Raw genomic sequence first — 21,842 nt, forward strand, 5'->3', positions numbered from 1 at the left:
AAAAAAAAATAAAACATATCTATACATATGCTAAGAAGCAGATTGCTAAAAAACACACTATTGACATTTTCCTTATCTACCCAATGACACATTTTCTAAACCATGTAACCTCAGAATTTGTGCCAAAGGCTGTCTTCATTCCCAGAAGTTTTGCAGAACAAAATATCCGGGCATGGGATGATAAAGTCCCAACTTCACCTGTTCCTAAGGAAAGCGCTGGCCATTGCCAGGAAGAGGCTGTAACCCATAGCATCAACCTCCTTGAAGCAATGCCAAGCCCTTTCCCGCTATTCCTGTCCTGGGTTCTTGTTATTCCTTTCAGGGCCCCACCCTCAGATCCCCTTATAAAAGCCTAGTCTTTTCTGACTTGACCAACCATCCCAGATACCTGGAGAGGTAAGTGGGAGCTGAGAGAGGTGAGAGCCATGGCAGGGGTTCACCTCACACATTTGGGGGAGGGAGGATTCTAGGCTTCAACAAACATTGGTCTCAAGGGAAGGAGGGTATACAGATTCCCCAATTATTTCCAGAATCACATAGGGAATGATGTCTTCAAGTTCAATTTACTCATAGGGAACTAGCCAAAAGAAAGACAAGATGGAGAACAGAGTGTTCTCTGATTGACCTCTCTCGGATCATACTTCATTAATGATCTCTGATTGCTTCTTCAAGTTAGAGACACGATGCTGCCTCCCATGGCCCTGCCCAGAATGTCCTGGATGCTGCTGTCCTGCCTGACGCTCCTATCTCAGGTGCAAGGTGAGTTTTCTCTGCCTGTAGCACTTGGTTTCCAGTGAATGCTCAGAACCAAGAAGACCAGGAAGCCTCCTGTGTGACCCATGTGGCAATGGTGAGGTAAAGCCTCACCAAGTGAAACTGCAATTTCTCCATCATCACTCCTTCCTTCAGGGCAACTCAGGGTGGGAGGCACCACAGTGGTCCTTTAACAAAGGCTATTTTCATTTTGTGAGTGAACTTAATTTATATTGACAGGTGAAGAGAGAAAGCATGAAGGGTAATTGGTGAGATAAGCACAAGAATGAATAGAGGACCCAGTGTGAGAACAGTCAGCTCAGAGTGGGGGAAGTGTTGGACTTTTGAATAAAGGGGAAGAGTAGAACAAAAGGGGATGGTCCTTCATTTAATGAGGCTAGTCTGAGAGCAAGCTATCCAGTGGTGAGGTAGTCAGGAGTTGGTGTCACTTCCCCAAGCACTTGCCTCACAGATACTCCCCAAGGTCACTTCCCAACACCCATTTACACTCTTCATTTCCCTCCATCCCTCTCTTTTATGCTCTTCCTCCCCAGGTGAAGATACTAAGGAGGAGTCTCTCCCAAAAATCAGCTGTCCCAGAGGCTCTTATGCCTTTAGCTCCTACTGCTATGCCTTGTTTAGGACACCAAAAACCTGGACTGATGCAGATGTGAGTAGATTCATTTATAGTAAGAAGTGATAAGGGAAAGAACATTAGATGTGACAGAGGTCTGCATTCTCCAGAGTTTCTTGGGGGTGAGAGTCAGCACCCTCGTCTTTTGCACACACACCTCTTCTCTCCTACATTAGCTTCCCCTGCTGACATTTCAAGCTCCTCCTCAGTGTCTTTCTTCCCCACACAGTTGGCCTGCCAGAAGCGATTTTCAGGATTTCTTGCATCTGTACTCAGTGGAGCTGAGGCATCCTTCTTGGCCTCTCTGGTTAAGAAAAATTTGAACACCTGCGATTACGTCTGGATTGGGCTCCATGATCCCACAGAGGTGTGATAACATCTCCTATCTGTTACCTTTCTAGCTGCAGTTGTTACCCAGGCCTACTCCTTCTCCCATGTGCCTCTGCGGGAAATATGATAGAGAGCCCTGGAGCTCAGAGATTCCAGGGCTTATTTGGGGTAAAGGTAGGACCTTGAGGCCAAGTGAAGAGCTAAGTTTTGTGGAGGATCATAATTTCCAGTTGAAAATAATCTATCTCTTATGAAACTTTTTACAACATTGGCACATGAAGCTTTGTAATTCAGTTCTCTGAGTTTACTGAGTCTACACATAGTGTCCTGATGGAATCCTAAATGAAAATAAGATGCATTTTCCCCTATAGAATAGACATTATCTTTGAGGTTCAAAGGGTAATTACAAATGCACCCATTATTGTCCAGCCAATAACATGTTACTCTTAGTGGCACCATTGGTGTTTGTGATTATGGCTTTGAGATTTTTCAGTAGGAGCAAGTTGTTAGGGAGAATTTCCCAGTGGAGAGCTCTGTGGCAACATCTGGAATAGCAGACCAAATGCCAGCCGGCTGAGGAGGGGATCAAACATCCACCAGAGAGGGCTATGCAAAAATTCCAATAGACATTCAACCTTACCTGGCGCCATTCTCTACTCTCCAGGGCCTTGAGCCCAATGCAGGTGGATGGGAGTGGAGTAATAGAGATGTGATGAATTACTTTGCCTGGGAGAAAGACCCCGCCAGCATCCCAAACCCTGGCCATTGTGGGAGCCTGTCTCAAAACTCAGGTAAGAGACAAAGGAGCTCCCTTCTTGCCAGCCTTTCTATCCCTTCATCTTCCACTTCTGGGTCTGAACTTCAGGGAATCCTCCTCAACTAGGAAAGGCAATGTAGGTTTGTCTTTTCCCATCTGCTCTCATCTCTCCTTCCTTTGAGTCTCCTTCCCCTGGAGTGGGTCCCTGGTGACGATGAGGGCAGGGCTTTGAACCCTAGGCCAGAGTCTGGGATGCCTCTCCTTTGTGTCATAAGCTCCACCAGCCCCATTCACTTTATCTCTTCTCTCTCTCCAGGATATCTGTTATGGCAAGATTATAAATGTAATGATAAGTTACCATATGTCTGTAAGTTCAAGGGTTAAGTCAGGTGGGAGTCAGCTGCCTGAGTTGGGATGCAGCTGATCGTGGAACCACATGAAGACCCATCCCGGAAAGGAATATTTTCCCCACACCCTCAAACCTGACCTCTTCTTTTTTGACCTTCCCTCCTCCTCCCCTTAATTTCAAGCTTTACTCTCTGAGACCCCAATAGCCTGAGGTCTCAGAGAGTAACAATAAATGTTTTACTTAATACTTGTGTGCCTTTGTGTTCCAGTCTCATAGCAAGACTGAGGAATTATTGGGTGTGAGGAAAAATCTAAGTGTTGCCTTTGTTTCATTTCATTCAGGCCCCTGGGACAATGATTAATGTACATCCCCACAGTGAATCTGTGATGAGTATGAAGGCACTGCTCACATAGGATTTAGGTTGTGTGCAGACAAATCATTGGGCTCCACACACTCTACTGCACCGTCCTCCTGATGGTGTGACACCAGCAGTATCTGTGGGGTGACTGTTAGCCTCTGGTGCTATTATAACAGCAGTTCTGAAATAACTTGCCAGAGGGCTGATTTTTTTTTTCTTTAATTTGCAATCTACCTTGGACCATAACTTTCATAAAATACAGTAAAGTATTAATCACTTGGACTCTGGTAACAGTGCTGAAGTGTAGAGATCATTAAAAGTTGTTACTCTTCCTTAAAACAAGAAAAAGTCTGAACTATTTGAAAACCAACAACTTTTCCTGGGCTCCTCACCCTGATGCCTGCAGAGGCTCCAGAGGGCAGGGCCCTTGTCATTTCTGCCCGGAGCAGGAGCTGCTGGAGCCTTGAACTCTTAGGAACATTACATGGTAACTGGAGGCCCAATGCATGAAATTCATGCAAGAGTAGGCTTCCCCCGGCTGCCAGCACCAGCTTCCCTTGCAGCCCTGTCTTAGTCTAGAAGGTCCTCTGGTCTAACTAGCATATTACACTTTTATTATTATAGATTGTGACACATTGTGGGATGCTGAGTGTGGACTGGGGTTTGAGAGTGCGAAACTTCAGTCTTAGGGAGGTTGCCACTCTTCCATGGGTTTTAATTCTGGAACCCCACCAGATTCTTGTGATGAAGAGAAAAGTAACCATTTTGAAATGTGTCCAGAAAAAGACGCCCCAGGAAAAGAAAACTGCAGGATAATGTCCCTGATAATTATAGTAGTAAGGATCCTCAACAAAATGTTTGCAAGCTGATTTCAACAGAACATGAAAAGGGGCATATATTGTGAACTCAAAAGATTAACTATATCCTCAATGAACAAGTACATTTTCTGGAGAAAATCTGAGTATTCTAGCTAGAACTGGGTATTCATCCCAGTCCCAGGTCAATCAGCCGGGGTAAGGAATATTAGGAGTCACATGGTATTATTATGGGAGCTACACTAACCTCTTGAGTAGGACCTGAGGATGAGACCCAGTTATTAGAAAAAGGGGGGGCAGGAAGGCACCCTAACAGAATTTCACTGCAGTGAATAAGACTTAACTGTCTTATTCTGACCTTGGCTTCTTTTCTGACATAGACTCTCTTCCTCGGATACTGCCATGTTGCCCAGGTACCATATGTGCTTCTGATCTTGCCCTGTCCTGCAGACTTCCAGGACTTGTCCAGCTGACTATTGCTCTCACCACTTTCATAGCATGTATGCACTCTTCAGCTGTTTTGAGAACTCTGTATTTAGCCTGTTGTTATTCTGCCAGTCCCTGTGAGCCAATGAACTAGGCAATTTTTTTTTCCTGAACTGAGGGACCCTATTTTCGAATGTCCTGACTGTCACTTGGTGATTCACCCCTTTTAGTTTGAACAGAGTTCTTCCCTCTTGACCTCCAAATTTCCTACCACGACACCAGATTTATCCATTTATCCTCTAATTTTTGTGAACTCAAAAGATTAATATATTGTGAACTCAAAAGGTTAACTATATCCTCAATGAACAAGTACACTTTTATTATTATAGATTGTGACACATTGTGGGATGCTGAGTGTGGACTGTGCGAAACTGCAGTCTTAGGGAGGTTGCCACTCTTCCATGGGTTTTAATTCTGGAACCCCACCAGATTCTTGTGATGAAGAGAAAAGTAACCATTTTGAAATGTGTCCAGAAAAAGACGCCCCAGGAAAAGAAAACTGCAGGATAATGTCCCTGATAATTATAGTAGTAAGGATCCTCAACAAAATGTTTGCAAGCTGATTTCAACAGAACATGAAAAGGGGCATATATTGTGAACTCAAAATTGGACACCAGATTTATCCATTTATCCTCTATGCTTTTTAAATTGCACCTCAGGGGGTCACTGCACACCAGCCCCTCAGATCTCTGCTACATTTTTTGTGCATTTGGTACTTGGATTTGTTTGTGGATTTCTTCCTCAGATTAAAGCAGAATTACCCAAAATCTCATTCCTTGGAATACTCATTTCATGAGCTACTCATAGACTGTTTAATTTTGTTGCTTATGTATACTTTGGGAATACTCATTCAATAGTTAGATTAAGAAAACACTAAGTTATGCAAAGTGAAGCAGGTTTCCTTACTGCAGGGATTTTCCAAGTCTTTGTAAGCAAATGTATGAAAATAAAATAAAGGAATAGGGTGGGCAGCTTGTCAGGCATTTGGTTACAGGTGTGTGTGTGTGTGTGTGTGTGTGTGTGTGTGTGTATTTGAGAGAAATACCTATTAATAGATTGCAAGATAAATTCAGTTTTAATAGTAGTCTAATGAGTTGCAAATTACTGGTGCTTGAAATTATTAAATCCACTTAGTGGTTAAGCTAACATAAATGAAAGGAGACCAGAATAGAAAAGTCCACAGAATATTGCACAAAGACAGAAAATACTATTTTTGAAACTTTTATTTTAGTTATATATGTGTATGTGAACAGAGTTGAGATTTAAAAGATAGTTTTTATTATAAAAAGCAGTCCAAGTTTTGAATGACACTAGCCTAAAGTGGTGATTTTCAACCGGTGTGCCATGGCACCTGGTGGTGCTGCAAGAAATTTTAAAACATGCAACACCTGACTATTTAGTCAGGGGCATTGACCTTTTTTTCCTTAGAATGTCAAATAAGAAAATGACAACAGCCATCACAATGATAGCTGTCCAGTGTGAATAAATCAAAATTATATCTAATTTTTGTTAGATCAATAAAAAATATAACATATTTTTGGTGTGCCACAGAGTTTTAGTAATGAATTTTTGTGTGCCATCTGATGAAAAAAGTTGAAAATCACTGGCCTTTATCTTTTAGGTAACTGTAGGAAGATTAAACAAGTGGCCACTAGAGGGAGAGTTGGCCCAGCCCAGAGTCTAGCTGCACTAGACTAGGGAAAATTAGAAGCATGAGCTGGCTGCTTCTAAAAGCAGAAATGGTTGGAAAAAGACATTAGGAAAAAGTTTAATCTATCCCTACATCCTCTAAGATTAAATATCTGCTTACAGTAGCACATAGCAGAAAACAGAGGAGCAAATCTTGCAAGTGAAAATACACAGTATGTAACAGAGAGTTCAGCACTGGGTCATTCAAAGGGAGGCGGGGAACCTCTGGGATTGGATAAAAAGTGAAATGATGGACACATGCTTCTTTTATTTAGGTGGGTACAGGATAGTTAACAATTAACAGGATAACAGTTACAATGAGGGAATTTGTGGTCTCCACCCTGGTGCCTTTTTGGGGCCCTGAGGGGTCCGGAAAAAGGGAACTTACAAGTTACCCTGACATTCCACAGGTATGTTATCTTAGAGACAGAAAGTCATTAGGTTCAGTAAAGATTGAGTTGATCTTTGTCAGGAAAAATACTGGTCTAGGATGTGACTACCCACTCCAAACTGCTTTTAGTTAAATTTTTAATTTTAGACCATCCTTTGTGATTACTTTAGGTCTTTGAGTTTGCAAAACTGCCATGCAGGCCTTCCCTGAGCTGGTCAAGTTAGCATGTGGCTTTTTTTTTATTTTTTATCCACAACAGAAAATAATTTCCTTCTTCTCTCCAGTTCTCATAGCATTTGACCTTAAATTCTTAGCAAGAAGGGCATGCTCCAGGCTTTGACATTCTAAATACAGTCTTCTCAGCATCACTTAGAAGTTTGTTAGAAATACAGAATTTTAGGTTCAAGGAATTGAATCGTGTTCATTTAAACAAGATTTCCAGGTGATTTAAATGTGTAGTAAAGTTTGCAAAGCATTATTCTGGTGTACTAACTTTTGGTGAGACAAACTGACTCCTGATTCATGAGCTGTAGAAGGCTGTAGACCAAGCAGGTTAGCATCCTTTGGGGATAAGTTCTGGTCTGGGCTTGTCAAATAGAAGAGTGTCCATATCTCAGTGCAATTATTTTAAATTTATCTTTATTGTTGAAAGTATTACCATATCTCAGTGTAATTCATCTTTAGTGTCTGCTCTTCTCACCTATTCATAAGGTCTCCTAAATATAGCCTGGTCCCAGCTATTACTGGGAGCATTTAAAAAGAGGTCTCTGCTGATTGTCATGTAGCCACACGGTAGATGACAGTAGCAACCAGGGACCAGGTCTAGAGGTGGTCCCTCTCATGGCAGAGCAAACAGTAAATGTGACACATATGCAAATGGCCGAGGAAGTGAAACAGTAATTTTAGAATTGGGGTCCATGGAAAAACACAGGGCTACAGATTGGAAGAAGGTACATCTCCATAACACAAGGAAGCCAGGTGCAGTTACATCTCCATAAGACAAGGGAGCAGCAACAGGTACATCGCCACAACACAAGGAAGTCAGGTGCAGGGAGCAGCAACAGTTGCATTTACATAAGACATGGGAACTGGAAATGGCCAAACGGGTCTATATTTACAAAATAAAAAAGAAGAAAGCCAGAAAGAAAAGAACAAAGAGGGAGGAGGGCATCACATGTCCCATGTGGTGTTTGACCTTTGAGTTCAGGAGTTACTATAGTAACCAGTCTAAGGGAATAGTGACCAATCAGAGGGGATATCAAGGCACCAGGATCTGCAGCCTTTATAAGCCATAGGGAAAAAGAACTCAGTGGGACTCTTCCCCCTCCCGATGTGGAAGCCTGTACTTGTTCTTCAATAAATCTCCACCTTTGCTATACCATCTTCTGTCCGTGGATTCATTCTTCAACTCTGGCAGACAAAGAATCCGGGTTCCAGTCCAAAATTTCCATTTCAGAAGTAAGCAATGCCAGCAGGTTCTGTGGAGCATGCATGCATCCCCTGAGAATTCTGAGTGACAGAAGGAGGGGACATTATAAGAAGTTGGGTTCCAGAAAGTCAGTGGATGGGAGCTTCGTCTCAGTGACCTGGCGATGTTACCTCATTGGGTAGTCACATGTTGGTGAGATACTGACAATCTAAGAAGTGATACCGAATTTTTGGACTGGAACCCAGATTCTTTGTCCGCCGGAATCGAAGAATGAATCCACGGACAGAAATGTGGTATAGCAAAGGTGGAGATTTATTGAAGAACAAGTACAGACTCCCATGTGGGGAGGGGGAAGAGTCCCACAGAATGGACTCCCAAGTAGGAAGGGGGAGAAGGGTCCCTGAACTGACTCCCACTTGGGGAGGGGGAAGAGTCCCACTGAGTTCCCTTTCCCTATGGCTTATAAAGGCTGCAGATCCTGGTGCCTTGATATCCCTTCTGATTGGTCACTATTCCCTTAGACTAGTTACCATAATAACTTCTGGGCTCAAGAGTTGAACCTCACATGGGACATGTGAGGTTCTCCAACCACTCCCACCACACACATCCTTATTGTTTTCCCATTCCCTTTGGGCTTTCTTCCTCTCCTTCTGAATGAAGGGCTTCCTTCTCTTTATTTTGTAAATATAGACCTTTCTTGGCTACTTCCAGTTCCTTTGTCTAATGTAAATATACCTATTGCTTCCTCCTTGTCTTATGGAGATGTAACTGCACCTGGCTTCCTTGTGTTATGGAAATGTACCTTCTCCCAGTCTGCAGCCCCACCCTTTCCATGGACCCCAATTCTAAAAAATCCCTAAGTTTGCCTATGTCCCCCTAAAATTCCTGCTTCAGAAGCACAGACAAGGAGCACCTACCTCCAAAACCTTTTAATTCAATACCAGGCTGTATTCTTGCTAATGGCATGCTTGGTCTATTCTCTACCTCTGTCTGGATTTGGCTTTCAGATTTCTCTTGGCTAATCACTCCATTGCAAGCCTCTAGCCCTCCGCTGCCTTTCTTACCAGAATTGAACTGGGCATGTCCCTGATTCTAAATATGTGTTAAATTCTTTTGGTCTCACAGCCTTCTCCGGCCCATTTTCCTACTTCATTCCCATATCGGAGTTCACAGCAGAATCTGCATGAACCTTTTCATGATGCCCACTTGCAGGATAGCAAGAGGCAGGGAGGTTGAGATGTGAGGTAGGAAGACATAGAGCAGCTGGGTTGGGATCTGCCCTGGGGTCCTGAACAGGGGCTGGACCAACATTGCCTTCAGACTACCTCTCTATGGGCAGCCCAGCAGCCAGCAGACCTCCTGTGTTCAGAACCAGCCAGTTCTTGGTGCAAAGTCAGAGGAAGACAACATGACCTCAATGTGACCTTACTAAGGTCCTGGACTAATTATAATAAAATTTGCATTTTGGTTTTGACACACTCCCCGCCCCACCCCCACCCCGTGGATGCATTATGGGTAAGGGCATGCCCAAAAGAAATAGTTATAAATAGAGTTATATGACCTTTTTCTGTCCATCATCCCAGAATGCAGATGATGGTTTCCACCCAGAAAATCCCTCTGTTAAACCATATTGTTACAGAGATTCTGATCAATCAAACAATGCAGGAGGAGAGTTCGGAGAGACTTACTTTATTCACCGCCGTGGGCTTAGAGAAAATGAATTCAAATTCTAAGCAAAGGTATAAGCAGAACTTCCCTTTTTATTAAAGAGCCAGCCCTATGTGCATTTAGTGGTTATCTCGCTGCTGGCCTTGAAAACAACACAGTTCTATCCAATTAAAAGTACACCTGGCATGGCATTGAGAGTATGGGCATATCTAGTGTCTGGCCTACAAAGTCAGGCAGCTAAGTTTATCTTTCTCATTATTCAAATAGGCTAAAGCAAAGTTTTTTGCTTTTTGTGTTTTGTTTTTTTTAGAAGAAGAGTCTGTCTAAAACAACAGCAGAGAATTCCAAACAGTAGTTTTACAAAATAGGGGTTTTCCTTCTCAATATAACCCAGGAGTTAGGGGCCATCGTCTCTCTCTATTGGCCCACTCCTCCTCATTTGGAATCTGTCTTCAGTAAACACCACTTTGCTTTACTTTCATTTTCATTGGCCTTAACATCTTTTCTGCATCAAAGAGAAGAACCATGGTCCCAGCTGGTAACCCCAATCAGTGATAGAGGGAGGGGGTGATGGGGCATGTGCAGAAAATGCTGGGCATGACATGTGCCACTGAACTGCTGATTATAAGCAAAACTCACTCAGAGAATAGATAAGATTTCACTAACGAACATAATAGCTTACTATTAAAACAAAAGTAACAAAGCATATGCTTGTGATTTACAGAAACTGCTAATTAAATATGGACATGCTGACAATTCACTAAAAGTGGTGTCACCACTTAGATTTTGGCACTCCCAACCCCTTCCACCCCACCACCCCCGACCCCGTCTGCAAACATAATCTGAGCTCTGCAGACCATATATTCCATCTGTTTGTTCATGCCAGCAGTGCCAGCTCTTCCTTGGAAAACTCTGGAATGCTCCCCAAGAGAGAGGAGTGGGAGATCTTTGCAGGAGATTCTAGTGGCTGGATTTTGAATGAAGTGAGAACATCTGGTAGCTGACTTCTGGCAGCTTCTAGTTGACAAATTCTGATACCACCAGGTTCCAAGTAAGCTGTCCTCAAAAAGGGAAGGAGCAATAATTGAAAGTGTTGCAAATTGGACTCTGGCTGCTTATTCGCTCCCAGATCTAAATACATCCACATCCAACTGCCAAGTTTCCAAGATGTATGGAAACCTACAGATTCTCTCAGGTAACAGACTGGTTCCTCTCCAACCGAAGCCATTGGATGCTTTGCTCCTTCATGTTACTATAAAGTTTCTGGTGCTTCCATATTATTTTTCTCTTTCTTCTTCTTCCCAAACTATTAAAACCTTCCTCTCTTGGAATAAAAATAGAAACATCTCTGGCCCTGGCCAGTGTAGCTCAGTTGGTTGGGCATCATCCTGAACACTGAAAAGTTGCTGGTTAGATTCTTAGTCAGGGCACATGCCCAGGCTGTGGGCTCCATCCCCGGTAGAAGAGGGGGGCCGAGCAGGAGGCAGCCCACTGATTTCCACGTTCACATATATGTTTATTTCTCCCTCTCCCTTCCTCTTGCTCTAAAAATCAATAAAAATATTTTTTTAAAAAAACACATCTCTGGCAAAAGGAATCCAGGCCTGGAAGTGAGACAGGCACCTGTCTCAGACACCAGAGGCATGTTATGGACAGCCCCCTGCATCAGAGGGAGAGGACAGCCCCCCCGCCATCCCACCCCCCCGAATTCTTGCCATGCTCCTAGTGTTACAGAGATCCGGAACAATCAAACAATGCAGGGGAGTTTGGAGATACACTTTATTCACCGTGGTGGGCTTAGAGAAAATGAATTCAAATTCTAAGCAAAGCTACAAGCAGAACTTCCCTTTTTATTTAGGAGCCAGCCCTCTGTGCAATTAGTGGTTATCTCGCTGCTGTCTTTGAAAATAAACACAGTTATAAAAATTATAGGCATACCTAGTCTTGATCTACAAGGTCAGACAGCTAAGTTTATGGTCCTCATTATTCAAGCAGGCTAAAGCAGGCTAGAAAGCAAAGGTAATTTTTTTAGAATAAGAGGCCGTCTAAGAAAAACAGCAGAAAATTCCAAACAGCAGTTTTTACAAAATAGGGGTTTGCCTTCTCACTAGGAATGAATGCAAACAAGTGACTTCTGAAAATCATTGCATTGTGTTAAAGTGAATTTGTTTTAAAAAGTAAAGAAAGTGAGTTTAGTTTAAAAATTAAAGCATGCACATTTATTAAAGACTGAGAATTTTAAACAGAAACAACTGTATTAACATTTTTATTCTGACTGTAAGATTCATGTTTGTTTAATTAGTCCAATTTATTTCTGCATTTACTAAAAATAGTTATACCTTCTTAAGAGCTTATAACCACAGAAATTTGTCTTTTTATTTTTTTATCTTTTTTTTTTTTAGTTTATTTTTTAATTATATTTTTGTTCAAAAATCACAGATATCTCCTTTTTATTCCCCATTGACCTTCTCCTCCAGGCTCCCAACCCCTCCCCAGGCCTTCACCACACTATTGTCCATGTCCAAGGGTTGTGGGTATATGCATATAAGTTTTTTGGTTAATCTCTTCCCACCTCCCCTACCCCTTCCCTCTGAGATTGGTCAGACTGTTACATGATTCCATGTCTCTGGATCTATTTTGTGTGTCAGTTTATTTTGTTCATTAGATTCCACATATAAGTGAAATCATGTGATATTTGTTATTCTCTGATTGGCTTATTTCACTTAGCATAATAATCTCCAGGTCCCTCCATGTAGTCTAAAAGGGTTTTGCTTCAGGATCATTTTTTTTTTTTTTATATTAACAAGACTTGTTGATTTCCCTCTCTTTAGTGTCTTTGTGCTTAGCATGTCTAGATCTCTGAGGACTGAGTGACTCACTGAGTAACCACCCATCATTAATCATCCTTGCCATGGTAAGAAGAGCTTAAATGGTGAATAAATGGAAGATATCAAACACCCAATTCTTTGACCCACAATTTGTCTTTTATATGCACCAACATCACGTGTGTGTGTGTGTGTGTGTGCGCGCGGGCAAGAGCACGTGCATGTATTTTTCCCCATCTTAAACCCCACCTGTGGTAACAAACCCTGGGGTCAGATCAACTGAAATCTGGATGGAGACCTGGATAGACAGACAGTAAGTCGGTGCCTCCATATTTCCCTTTCTTGCCTCAGCGTGTGTGCATGGAAATAAAAGACACAAAGGCATCAGGAAAAGGGCAGAACAATGTTACAGAACAATGTCCATGCTCTTTCCCTCCTCCAAATTCTAGATCCTTGAACAGGCACAAAGGCATGCTCCATCAAGCCATCAGATGCTTAATTTATTTATTGTTTAAGCAGGGGATCTCCAGAAAAGTTGTAAATTCCTCAAACCCAGAAACAGATCATTTCCTCTAGATTTCTCCTCTTTAAATCCTTGAGCTTGAATTACAAGCGGAGGGCAAGGGCAGAAGCTCAGAGGCCGGCAGAGGACACTCACACAAGGAAATGGTGACCTCAGGAGGAACCTCCTGGTTCACTCTGGGAATTGTCACAGATGTGACCTCCTGCCCGCAAAGAGTTTGGCAAACTGTCCAAGTCAAAGGCAGACTTAGCCCTTCCCCGAATCAAGCAGGTGCCTAGTTCCCGTGGCCCTGAGCAGCTCAGGAAGGAAACGATGGTGGAGGGAGAGAAGGTGGGCCGAGAGTGTGTGAACCTATAACAGGGCAATCTGTGAGACACAAGGATAAGGGAAGCGGATACACAGCATCTGGAGAAACTCTGCTTGGACAGTGGGAAAAGCAGTTTGAAATTCACATAACTGGCTTGTCCAACATCATACTTCTACTCTTTTTCTTCTTTCAGGTAAAGATGTTCTTTCTTTTGTCTCTGAACACCCACTTCTTACAGATTCCTGCTGTTGACCCTCCCTTACTGTGAATATCCCCCCATGTCCCATGTGGTTCAGGGTTTGGGCTCTGGAAGAGGGGCTGAACACAAATGAAAGAGACAATACAAGAGATAATTTAGAAATATTGGTGGTCCAGGCGGGAGCCCAGCTCAAGAGGAAGGAATCCACTTGGGCTCTGGCTTTGCGATCCTTTTATTCAATTTGGGATCCACTTATAGCCCTTAGGCAGGCAATTTCCACTAACAGGCAGACAATCTTATCAGTAAGGATTTACATGACTGTCTGATGCGAAAGTTGCTACAGCTACCATTGTCTGGACTAAACAGTGGGTGTACAGCCCTGACCATTGGCAGAGCTTAAGGTTCACCAGCCTTCCAGGATCCTTGTCCACACTTCTCTGCTAGTGAAGACAATGGGCTGTTTCCCACACCCTACTATGAGTTTCCTGACCTGTCCTCTGCCTGTATCACCCTGATACGTCACTGTATTTACTAAACCGGTCTTTTATTTAAACATTGACCATCGAACAAGTAGCCTTAAAGCCCATGATGCTCTTTCTCTATTGAGCGCGCTTAAAGGTCAATCAAGATCACAGTGTCTTGTGTGAAAACACCTCTCAGTATCTGCTAAGTATCTCCCTGATGGGACGCTGCTGTCCTGCCCTCAGATCCTGCCATTGGGTGGAATTGTTTCTTAAATTTTCCTTGAACATCCCCTTCTTCCTCAATAAAACAAGAGGGCCTGTTTCACTTATGAGAGTAAATGATTTTTAGAAAAATATGATTTGTATGGGCTTAAGAGTCAGAGTAACAGTCTGTGCAGAGCTGGCAGCAGAGAGATGCTGAACATTTGACAATCTTGGAAAGGATGGAACTGAAGGATAAATACACCCAAAGCATTATACAACTAGAAAACTTTCATCATTCCCCATGATAAATTCTGAGTAGCACCTAAGATATTACAGTCATATTCTGCACATAGCATCTCTGGTTAACAGTTTCTTAATAGAAAACCTCTTGGTTTTTAATTAACCAAACTCCATAGTATTTGTATATCCCTCAGTGCAACATTTTTCAGCCAAAGTTTATATGAGAAAATTTTGCATATGCATCTCCAGATTTCCACGTAAATCTTTCAGTACAATAACAAGTGGGATGAGCCTCAAGTTACATTCAAACACAGTTGATAAAATATCAGAATCACGTGTTCTTTAAAAAGAATACTAAGGGTCAACAAAGGGGATAGATGTTGCTGGTGTAAGGAGAGGCATCATTGGGTCACAGTACCTCATACAAATAAAGAAAAGCTTTTAACAAACTCTTTAATAGTCTGCCAATCAGGAAGTCAAATTTAAAAAAAATTCCATTTAAACATGATAGTTTCCTATATATATGAATGTTTTATGTGTTTTAGAGAATTGATTGTGAGGTTGGAATAGAAACCTACTTAATCATATTTTTTTAAAATTTTTAAATAATGTGGTATAAACTCACAGGTAAAATGGTTATACTAAAGTTATATTTTTGGTTAATACTTATGGTTGGATTCAATTGGAAGAATTATTATTATTATTTTTTTTTATCATCCTCACCTGTTACCACCAGATTCTACATAGATAAGTCCTGGTCATTTTCATTTATTTGGGAGAAAAGAATCAAGAGGTGAAATGGGCTGTCAGTAGAAGGAATGTTCTGTCTACTCTTTTCTGCTTTTCTCTTCTACTAGAGGCCCAGTGCATGATTGAATCATGCACGTGTAGGGTCCCCTACACGCTTTCACTTTTCACGGTGGAACTGGGTGCCTGTCCACTCGTGCACCAGGCCTTTCAGAAGCCTCCGGCTCGGTGGAGGCTTCTGAAAGGCCTGGTGCCGGAGCAGACAGGCACCCAGGTCCCCCACTTTTGTTTTGTTTTTGTTTTTGTTTTTGTTTTTGCTGTGAAAGAGCTCATTTATTGGGGTGGTGGACTCAGTGGATCCAAAGTGGAGAGCTGGTGAAGGGATCGGTGGCTTCCAGTTTCAAGCGCTGGTTCTCAGTCCTGCGGCACCTGTTTATGGATCGCTTCGGCGAGGCTGGGCCAGGTCAGGGCCGCACGCACTTTGGCATCCGGGCCAGGGATGCTCTCCAGGCCCCACAGGGTGAAGCGGCTGAAACTGGCGGAGGCACGAATAAAGCGGTCGAAGTCCCGCTCCAGCGCCTCCGGGGGTTCCACCAGCTCCTGCTCCTCCTTGTCGGATCCCGCTGAAAAGTCCTGCTTCCCCACCGACTTCTCTTCCATCACCATCACGTATCCCAGCAGGCCAGGCGGCACCTCCACCTCCTCGCCCCTCAGACTGCGGCCCCGAAACGACACTTGGAGTCCATCGGGACCCTGACGGATGGCCGGGCTGAAAAAGTGCCCCACAGGGGCGGCCGGTTAACCCGGACTTCACAGGGCAGGAGGTGCAGCGTGTGCGCAGAGTGACGGGGCGTAGGTGGATGCGGTGCTTCTCCATGTCTTCCTCGTCGCTGCTCTCCATCCTCTGCCGGGTTTCCGTGGTTTCCGTGGCTCGCTGACTGAGGCCAGAGCTCACTCCCCCACTTTTGATGATCCGCGGCCGCTGAGGGGGTCTCCCCTGCTGTTGAGAGGCACAGGGGGTGGGACCCCCTCAGCGGCCCGGATCTGGCCGTTGAGAGGCACAGGGGGGCCTCTCAACAGCAGCGTAGCCCCCCTCAGTGGCAGCGGATCCGTGCCTCTCAATGGCCGGATAGGCCACCCTGAGTCCCGCCCCCCAGCCTCCGCCGCCCAATCGTGGGCGTAGCGGAGTGATGGTAATTTACATGGTACGCTATTATTAGATAGGATGAATCTCCCCCCCAAATACTTTCATTCTTCTCAGGCCTGGTTTCCTTCATCCCCTTCTGGACCATAGCCTCTATGAAAAGATCTGGTTCTCATGCCCTCTGCCTCTCAGGGGCATGGGAGCTGGACACCTGCCTGTACCTAGAAAATCATAAACTCCACCTTGGCCTGAAGGACAGCCGGTACAGACTGTGGGGAGGGTGGCTTATGCTAGGCCATGCCAGCCTCTGCCAGAAAGAGCCCCTTCCCACACTGGGATTCTCTCTGAGCTCACATCTCCTGTGTTCTCTCTCAGTGTCCTATTTGCTCTGCTTGCTTGCTCAGCTGTGATTTGAGCTCTGCCTCTCTCTTAGACCCTGTTTATGATAAAACTTCCCCATCCACCCTGACAAAGGCACTCAAGCTGGACAGTAAGTTGGGAATGAAAAAGGTGGACCTTTATTGCCTCCTCCTCCCACATGTACATTTTATAACTTAACTGTGAAACATTTCAGCGTAATTTATAATGGTTAATATTCAATTCAATAGCTGTAATGCAATTTATTAAACATATCTAGTTTGTTGAATGTTTATTATTTTAATTTTAGAAAACACAGAAGTAAATATTATTATTTTTTAATTTTTAATCCTCACCCAAGGATATGTTTATTGAGTTTTAGAGAGAGGAAGGGGGAGAGAGAGAGAAAGAGAAAGAAAGAGAGAGAGAGAGAGAGAGAGAGAGAGAGAGAGAGAGAAACATCAGTTGGTTGCCTTCCATACGCTCATGACTGGGATTGAACCAAAGCCTGGGTATACGCCCTGACCTGGAATTGAACCAGCGACCTTTGGGTGTGCAGGATGATGCTCCAACCAACTAAGCCACACTGGCAGGACATAAATATTATTTTAAATAAATTATTTAAAATTCTAATGATTGTTTGCAATGACGTTTCATTTTTTTTTTTTTTTTTTTCATTTTAAGAGAGTCAGAAAGTACTTCTTTCTCAGGAAATGGCTGGCAGCAAAAACCTGGTTATGATTTTTTGGCATTTTAAGAAGTTGCTTAGCAGCGGCAGTTGGTTTATAGACCCAGAACATGGGTAGTAGGTGACGTTGTAGTAGTTCCAGGTAAGTTGAATATCATAGGGTCTACCACATTCTAGGAGAACAGTGATGAGAAGAACCGTGCCGCAGTCACATAATTATCTGGGCAAAGGGAAAGTACAAAGGACCATTCACAATGTAAGTTGGCAAAAAGAACCTAAACAGTACAACCAAAGGTACAAGAAAAACTGGAAGGATGATATTTTATGAAGTCCGGTGTCAATAGCAAACTAACTATAAGAAAGTGAGTGATTCTTGACTTGAAGTTTGCCAAATTTGGGATGACGCCCCTCTCTGGACATACCTATATTTTTATTTCTTCGAGTAGTAATATGGTAATTTCTGATTTCCAAACAAATAAAAAGAGAAGGCTTCCATCATTTTTCATATCCTTTACTCCAAATTTATTATAAAGTCAAGTTTTCTGTACAGTAGTTTCCCTTTTCTTTATTCACAGTTCCTCCTTCTAAGGTTTCAGTTACCCATGGTCAACCATGATCTGAAAATATTAAATACAAAATTCCAGAAATAAGCAATTCATAAAATTTAAATCGCACCCCATACTGAGTAGTGTGATGAGATCTCATGCCATCCCACAGCATCCAGCCCAGGATGGGAAGCACCCCTTTGTGCAGCGCCTCCACGCTGTGTGCTCATGTCCGCCAGCCACTTGAGTATCCAACTTGGTTATCAGGTCCACCTTCTCAATGTCTCAGTGCTTGTGTTGAAGTAACCCTAATTTCACTGAATAGTCACATTTATGTAACTTTTATTACAGTATATTTTTATAATTGTTCTATTTTACTATTAGTTATTGTTGTTAACCTCTTATAACAACAATCTGTATTGTTGTTAGTCCCTAATTTATAAATTAAACTTTATCATAGGTATGTATGTATAGGAAACTAATGTAGTATCTACAGGGTTTGGTACTATCTACAGTCTCAGGCATCCACTGGGGGACTTGGAATATATGCCCTGTGGGTAAAGGGGGGGGGGTACTGTACTTCTAATTCTCAATCTGAATGTGTGTGTGGTTTAATTATTATTTTCCCTAATAGCAACCAGATGTTCCACTAAAAAAAAAACCACTCCCTTTGTCCTTCTAAGAGTAAACCTTCCTGAGGCTTAGTTGATAATATTACACTACAATACCCTATTAAGTTTATAACTCATGTGACTCAACCAGGATAGTATGTACTCTGATCTCCAATAATGGTTTAAAGATGTGCAGTAATTCAGACTTCAAGCACCACTCATGACATTCACCTGGCCATCAAGATTTGCTCAGGTTTGTCTAAGAAAAGGAAAGCTCAGGATTTTTCCTTCTGATATTGATGAGGAATCCGTAGACCCAGCGGTTGCTGGCAACTATCTTGAGCTATAAAAGGAAACCAGGAGAGAGATAAAGCATGCAGATAAAAGAGAACTCAGACAAGAGAACCATGGATAAATGGCATGTGAGCCAAAGGTACTTACTGGAATATATATATATATATTCCAGTAAGTACCTTTATTCTAAGACCAAATTATATTGGGATCTTTCTTACTTGCAAATACAAGTGTCCTATCGTATGCAGTGGTTCTCCAAGAGCAGGGTCTGGTCCCCACAGCTTTGATGGCTCACCTGCCATTAAAGGGAGAACTCAAACTAAAACAGGAACTGGCACAAGCACAATCACTGTGAACATTTCTAACCCATTTAATGAACTTAACCAGGGCAGAAAATAAAAGCCCATGGCATCAACCAACCATAATTTATTTAAACTGATGGAAAAGTGTTTTTAGCAAAAATGCTAAGTGGGTTTTTAGTCAAGGCATTCTGTCTTAGAAAACGCAAAATAAATTTAACAAACATCAATGAAAATAATGATGCTGTCATTTATCGCATCTACTTATTTGAGAAGCAATACCTGTTTATGACACTGTTGTACTGTTCTTGGTCCAAATGAATAACTTTTTTTGTGTCCTCATATGGATATTGCTTTTTCATATTAAGGAACTGTCCAGGTATATATTTTTTTTCGACAGTAGAAGCATGTGGGCAGGGAGGGCCAGTGGTAAGGTGGAAAGCAGAATAGTGGTTTTGAAATATACAAATCATAAAAAGTCGGGCTTGCCTTCATTCAGGTAAGATAAATGTTTTTTAAAATTATATTTTTAATTTTTAAAAGATTTTGATTTTTTTATTGCACTTTATATTAAACTAGAGACCCAGTGCACAAATTTGTGCACCAGTGCCTGACCTGTGGGATTGACTGAAAGAGGCTCTCTTATATCCCCCAACAGGTCCCGGATTGCAAGAGGGCGCAGGCCAGGACGAGGGACTCCACCAGTGCATGATCAGGGGCCAGGGAGGGACGTGGGAGGTTGGCCAGCTGGGAAGGGACCACGGGAGGGCTCCAGTGTCCGGCCCATCTCACTCAGTCCTGATTGGCCAGACCTCACTAGCAAGCTAACCTACTGATTGGAGCATCTGCCCCCCCTGGTGGTCAGTGCATGTCATAGTGAGCGGTTGAGCAGCCTTAGCATATCTATACTAATAAAAGGGTAATATGCTAATTAGACTGGGAGACTTTTCGGGTGACCTTCTGGACATCCTTCTGGACAAAGCCATGGTGGTGGGGCTAATGCAGAGGTGGTTAGGGGCAATCAGGCCAGGAAGGGAGGGTAGTTGGGGGTGATCAGGCTGGCAAGGGGGACAGTTGGGGGTGAGAAGGCCGGCAGCGGGGGTAGTTAGGGGTGAGCTGGCTGGCAGGCAGAGTGGTTAGGGATGATCAGGCAGGCAGGCAGGTGAGCGGTTAGGAGCCAACGGTCCCGGATTGTGAGAGGGATGTCCGACTGCAGATTGGGCCTAAACTGGCAGTCGGACATCCCCCGAGGGCTTCCAGATTGGAGAGGGTGCAGGCCAGGCTGAGGGACATCACCCCCCCCCCCCGCTTTGTGCACAAATTTTGTGCACCAGGCCACTAGTCATTAGCATATTACCCTTTGATTGGTTGAACAGCCAACCGGATGACTGGACATTTCTCATATTAGGCTTTTCTTATGTAGGATTTTTTTTTTCATTTAAAAATTATCAATAAAAAATCCTGCCAGACATTGAAGTCATCCCAATTCCAACCTAATTGAAGTCAGAGTGTGGTTTTTTTGTTGTTTTTTAGCTATAGAGGGAGGGACAGAGACAGAGAGATAGAAACATGGATTGACTGCCTCCTGCAGGCTCCCTACTGAGGACTAAGCCAGTAACCCAGGCGTGTGCCCTAATCTGGGAATCAAATTGGGGACCTCTTGCTTCATCGGTTAGTGCTCAACCACTGAGCTATACTGGCGAGACAAAGTCAGAGTGTTGTTTAATATATTTTTATTGATTTCAGAGAGGAAGGGAGAGGGAGAGAGAGACAGAAACATCACCGTTGAGAGAGAATCATTGAATGGCTGCCTCCTGCACGCCCCCCACTGGGGACTGAGAATGCAACCTGGGCATATGCCCTGACCGGGAATTGAACCGGTGACCTCTTGGACCCTGGGTCGATGCTCAACCACTGAGCCACACCCGGCTGGGCAAAGCCAGAATGTTTTAAAGCCCAAAGATAGAGGACCTGCTGGGGTCTATTCTGGGAACAAAGCAACACATAATTCTATGGACCATTGCTCCCACTCAAACAGTTTTCCAGCCAACCAGGGCATGGTAAGTATAGAAATTAAAAGATATTAGAAAATTTTATAGCAAGTTGACATTATTTTTATATCTGTGTAAAGTAATAACAAAAGGTATATATTTTAATTAATTATATTTTATCCAGTTTTGTATTTATTCATTGTAGTTTCATGAGAGATCAGAATTTTAAAAAAATATATTTTATTGATTTTTTACAGAGAAGAAGGGAGAAGGAGAGGGATAGAGTTAGAAACATCTATGAGAGAGAAACATTGATTCAGCTGCCTCCTGCACACTCCCTACTGGGGGTGTTCCTGAAACCAAGGTACATGCCCTTGACCGGAATTGAACCTGGGACCCTTCAGTCCGCAGGCCGATGCTCTATACACTGAGCCAAACCAGTCAGGGCTAAGTTCAGAATTTTTTAATTTAAAAAGAACTTAAAAAAATTAATAAACCAGTTGCTTCACTTAATAAGTATAGGAAGTACTGGGGCTGGTTGTGTCATTCTACCTGGCCTTTGGGAACGTGTGAGCAGCAGAGTTGTGAGAGAGCAATGTCTTCATATGTCACCTAGATCCTACATGCACAGGGCTGACACACTTCAACACAAATGTAGGGTGTATATGTAGTCATTTTTACAGGGATGGGGTGAAATTGGGCAGAAATAATTCTATGGACCATTGCTCTATAGACCCACAAAGTC

General features: G+C 43.0%; 1 protein-coding gene and 1 pseudogene across 2 annotated transcripts; one reads left to right on the forward strand and one right to left on the reverse strand.

Moving 5' to 3' along the window:
• Nucleotides 1-683: 683 nt before the first annotated feature.
• LOC307111658 (lithostathine-like) lies at nt 684-9,178 on the forward strand (the record flags this gene model as incomplete). Its single annotated transcript, XM_079791643.1, has 5 exons — nt 684-759; nt 1,308-1,423; nt 1,617-1,754; nt 2,382-2,508; nt 9,117-9,178. 5 exons carry the CDS (start codon nt 684-686, stop codon nt 9,176-9,178), a joined length of 519 nt encoding a protein of 172 aa, XP_079647769.1.
• A 6,263-nt stretch (nt 9,179-15,441) lies between these two features.
• LOC307111615 (ribonuclease H2 subunit C-like) lies at nt 15,442-16,069 on the reverse strand (annotated as a pseudogene). Its single transcript has one exon. The product of its transcript is annotated as a ribonuclease H2 subunit C-like (transcript).
• Nucleotides 16,070-21,842: the final 5,773 nt, after the last annotated feature.

The sequence above is a fragment of the Cnephaeus nilssonii genome (genome assembly GCF_951640355.1).
Source record: "Cnephaeus nilssonii genome assembly, chromosome: 15".
NCBI lineage: Eukaryota > Metazoa > Chordata > Mammalia > Chiroptera > Vespertilionidae > Cnephaeus > Cnephaeus nilssonii.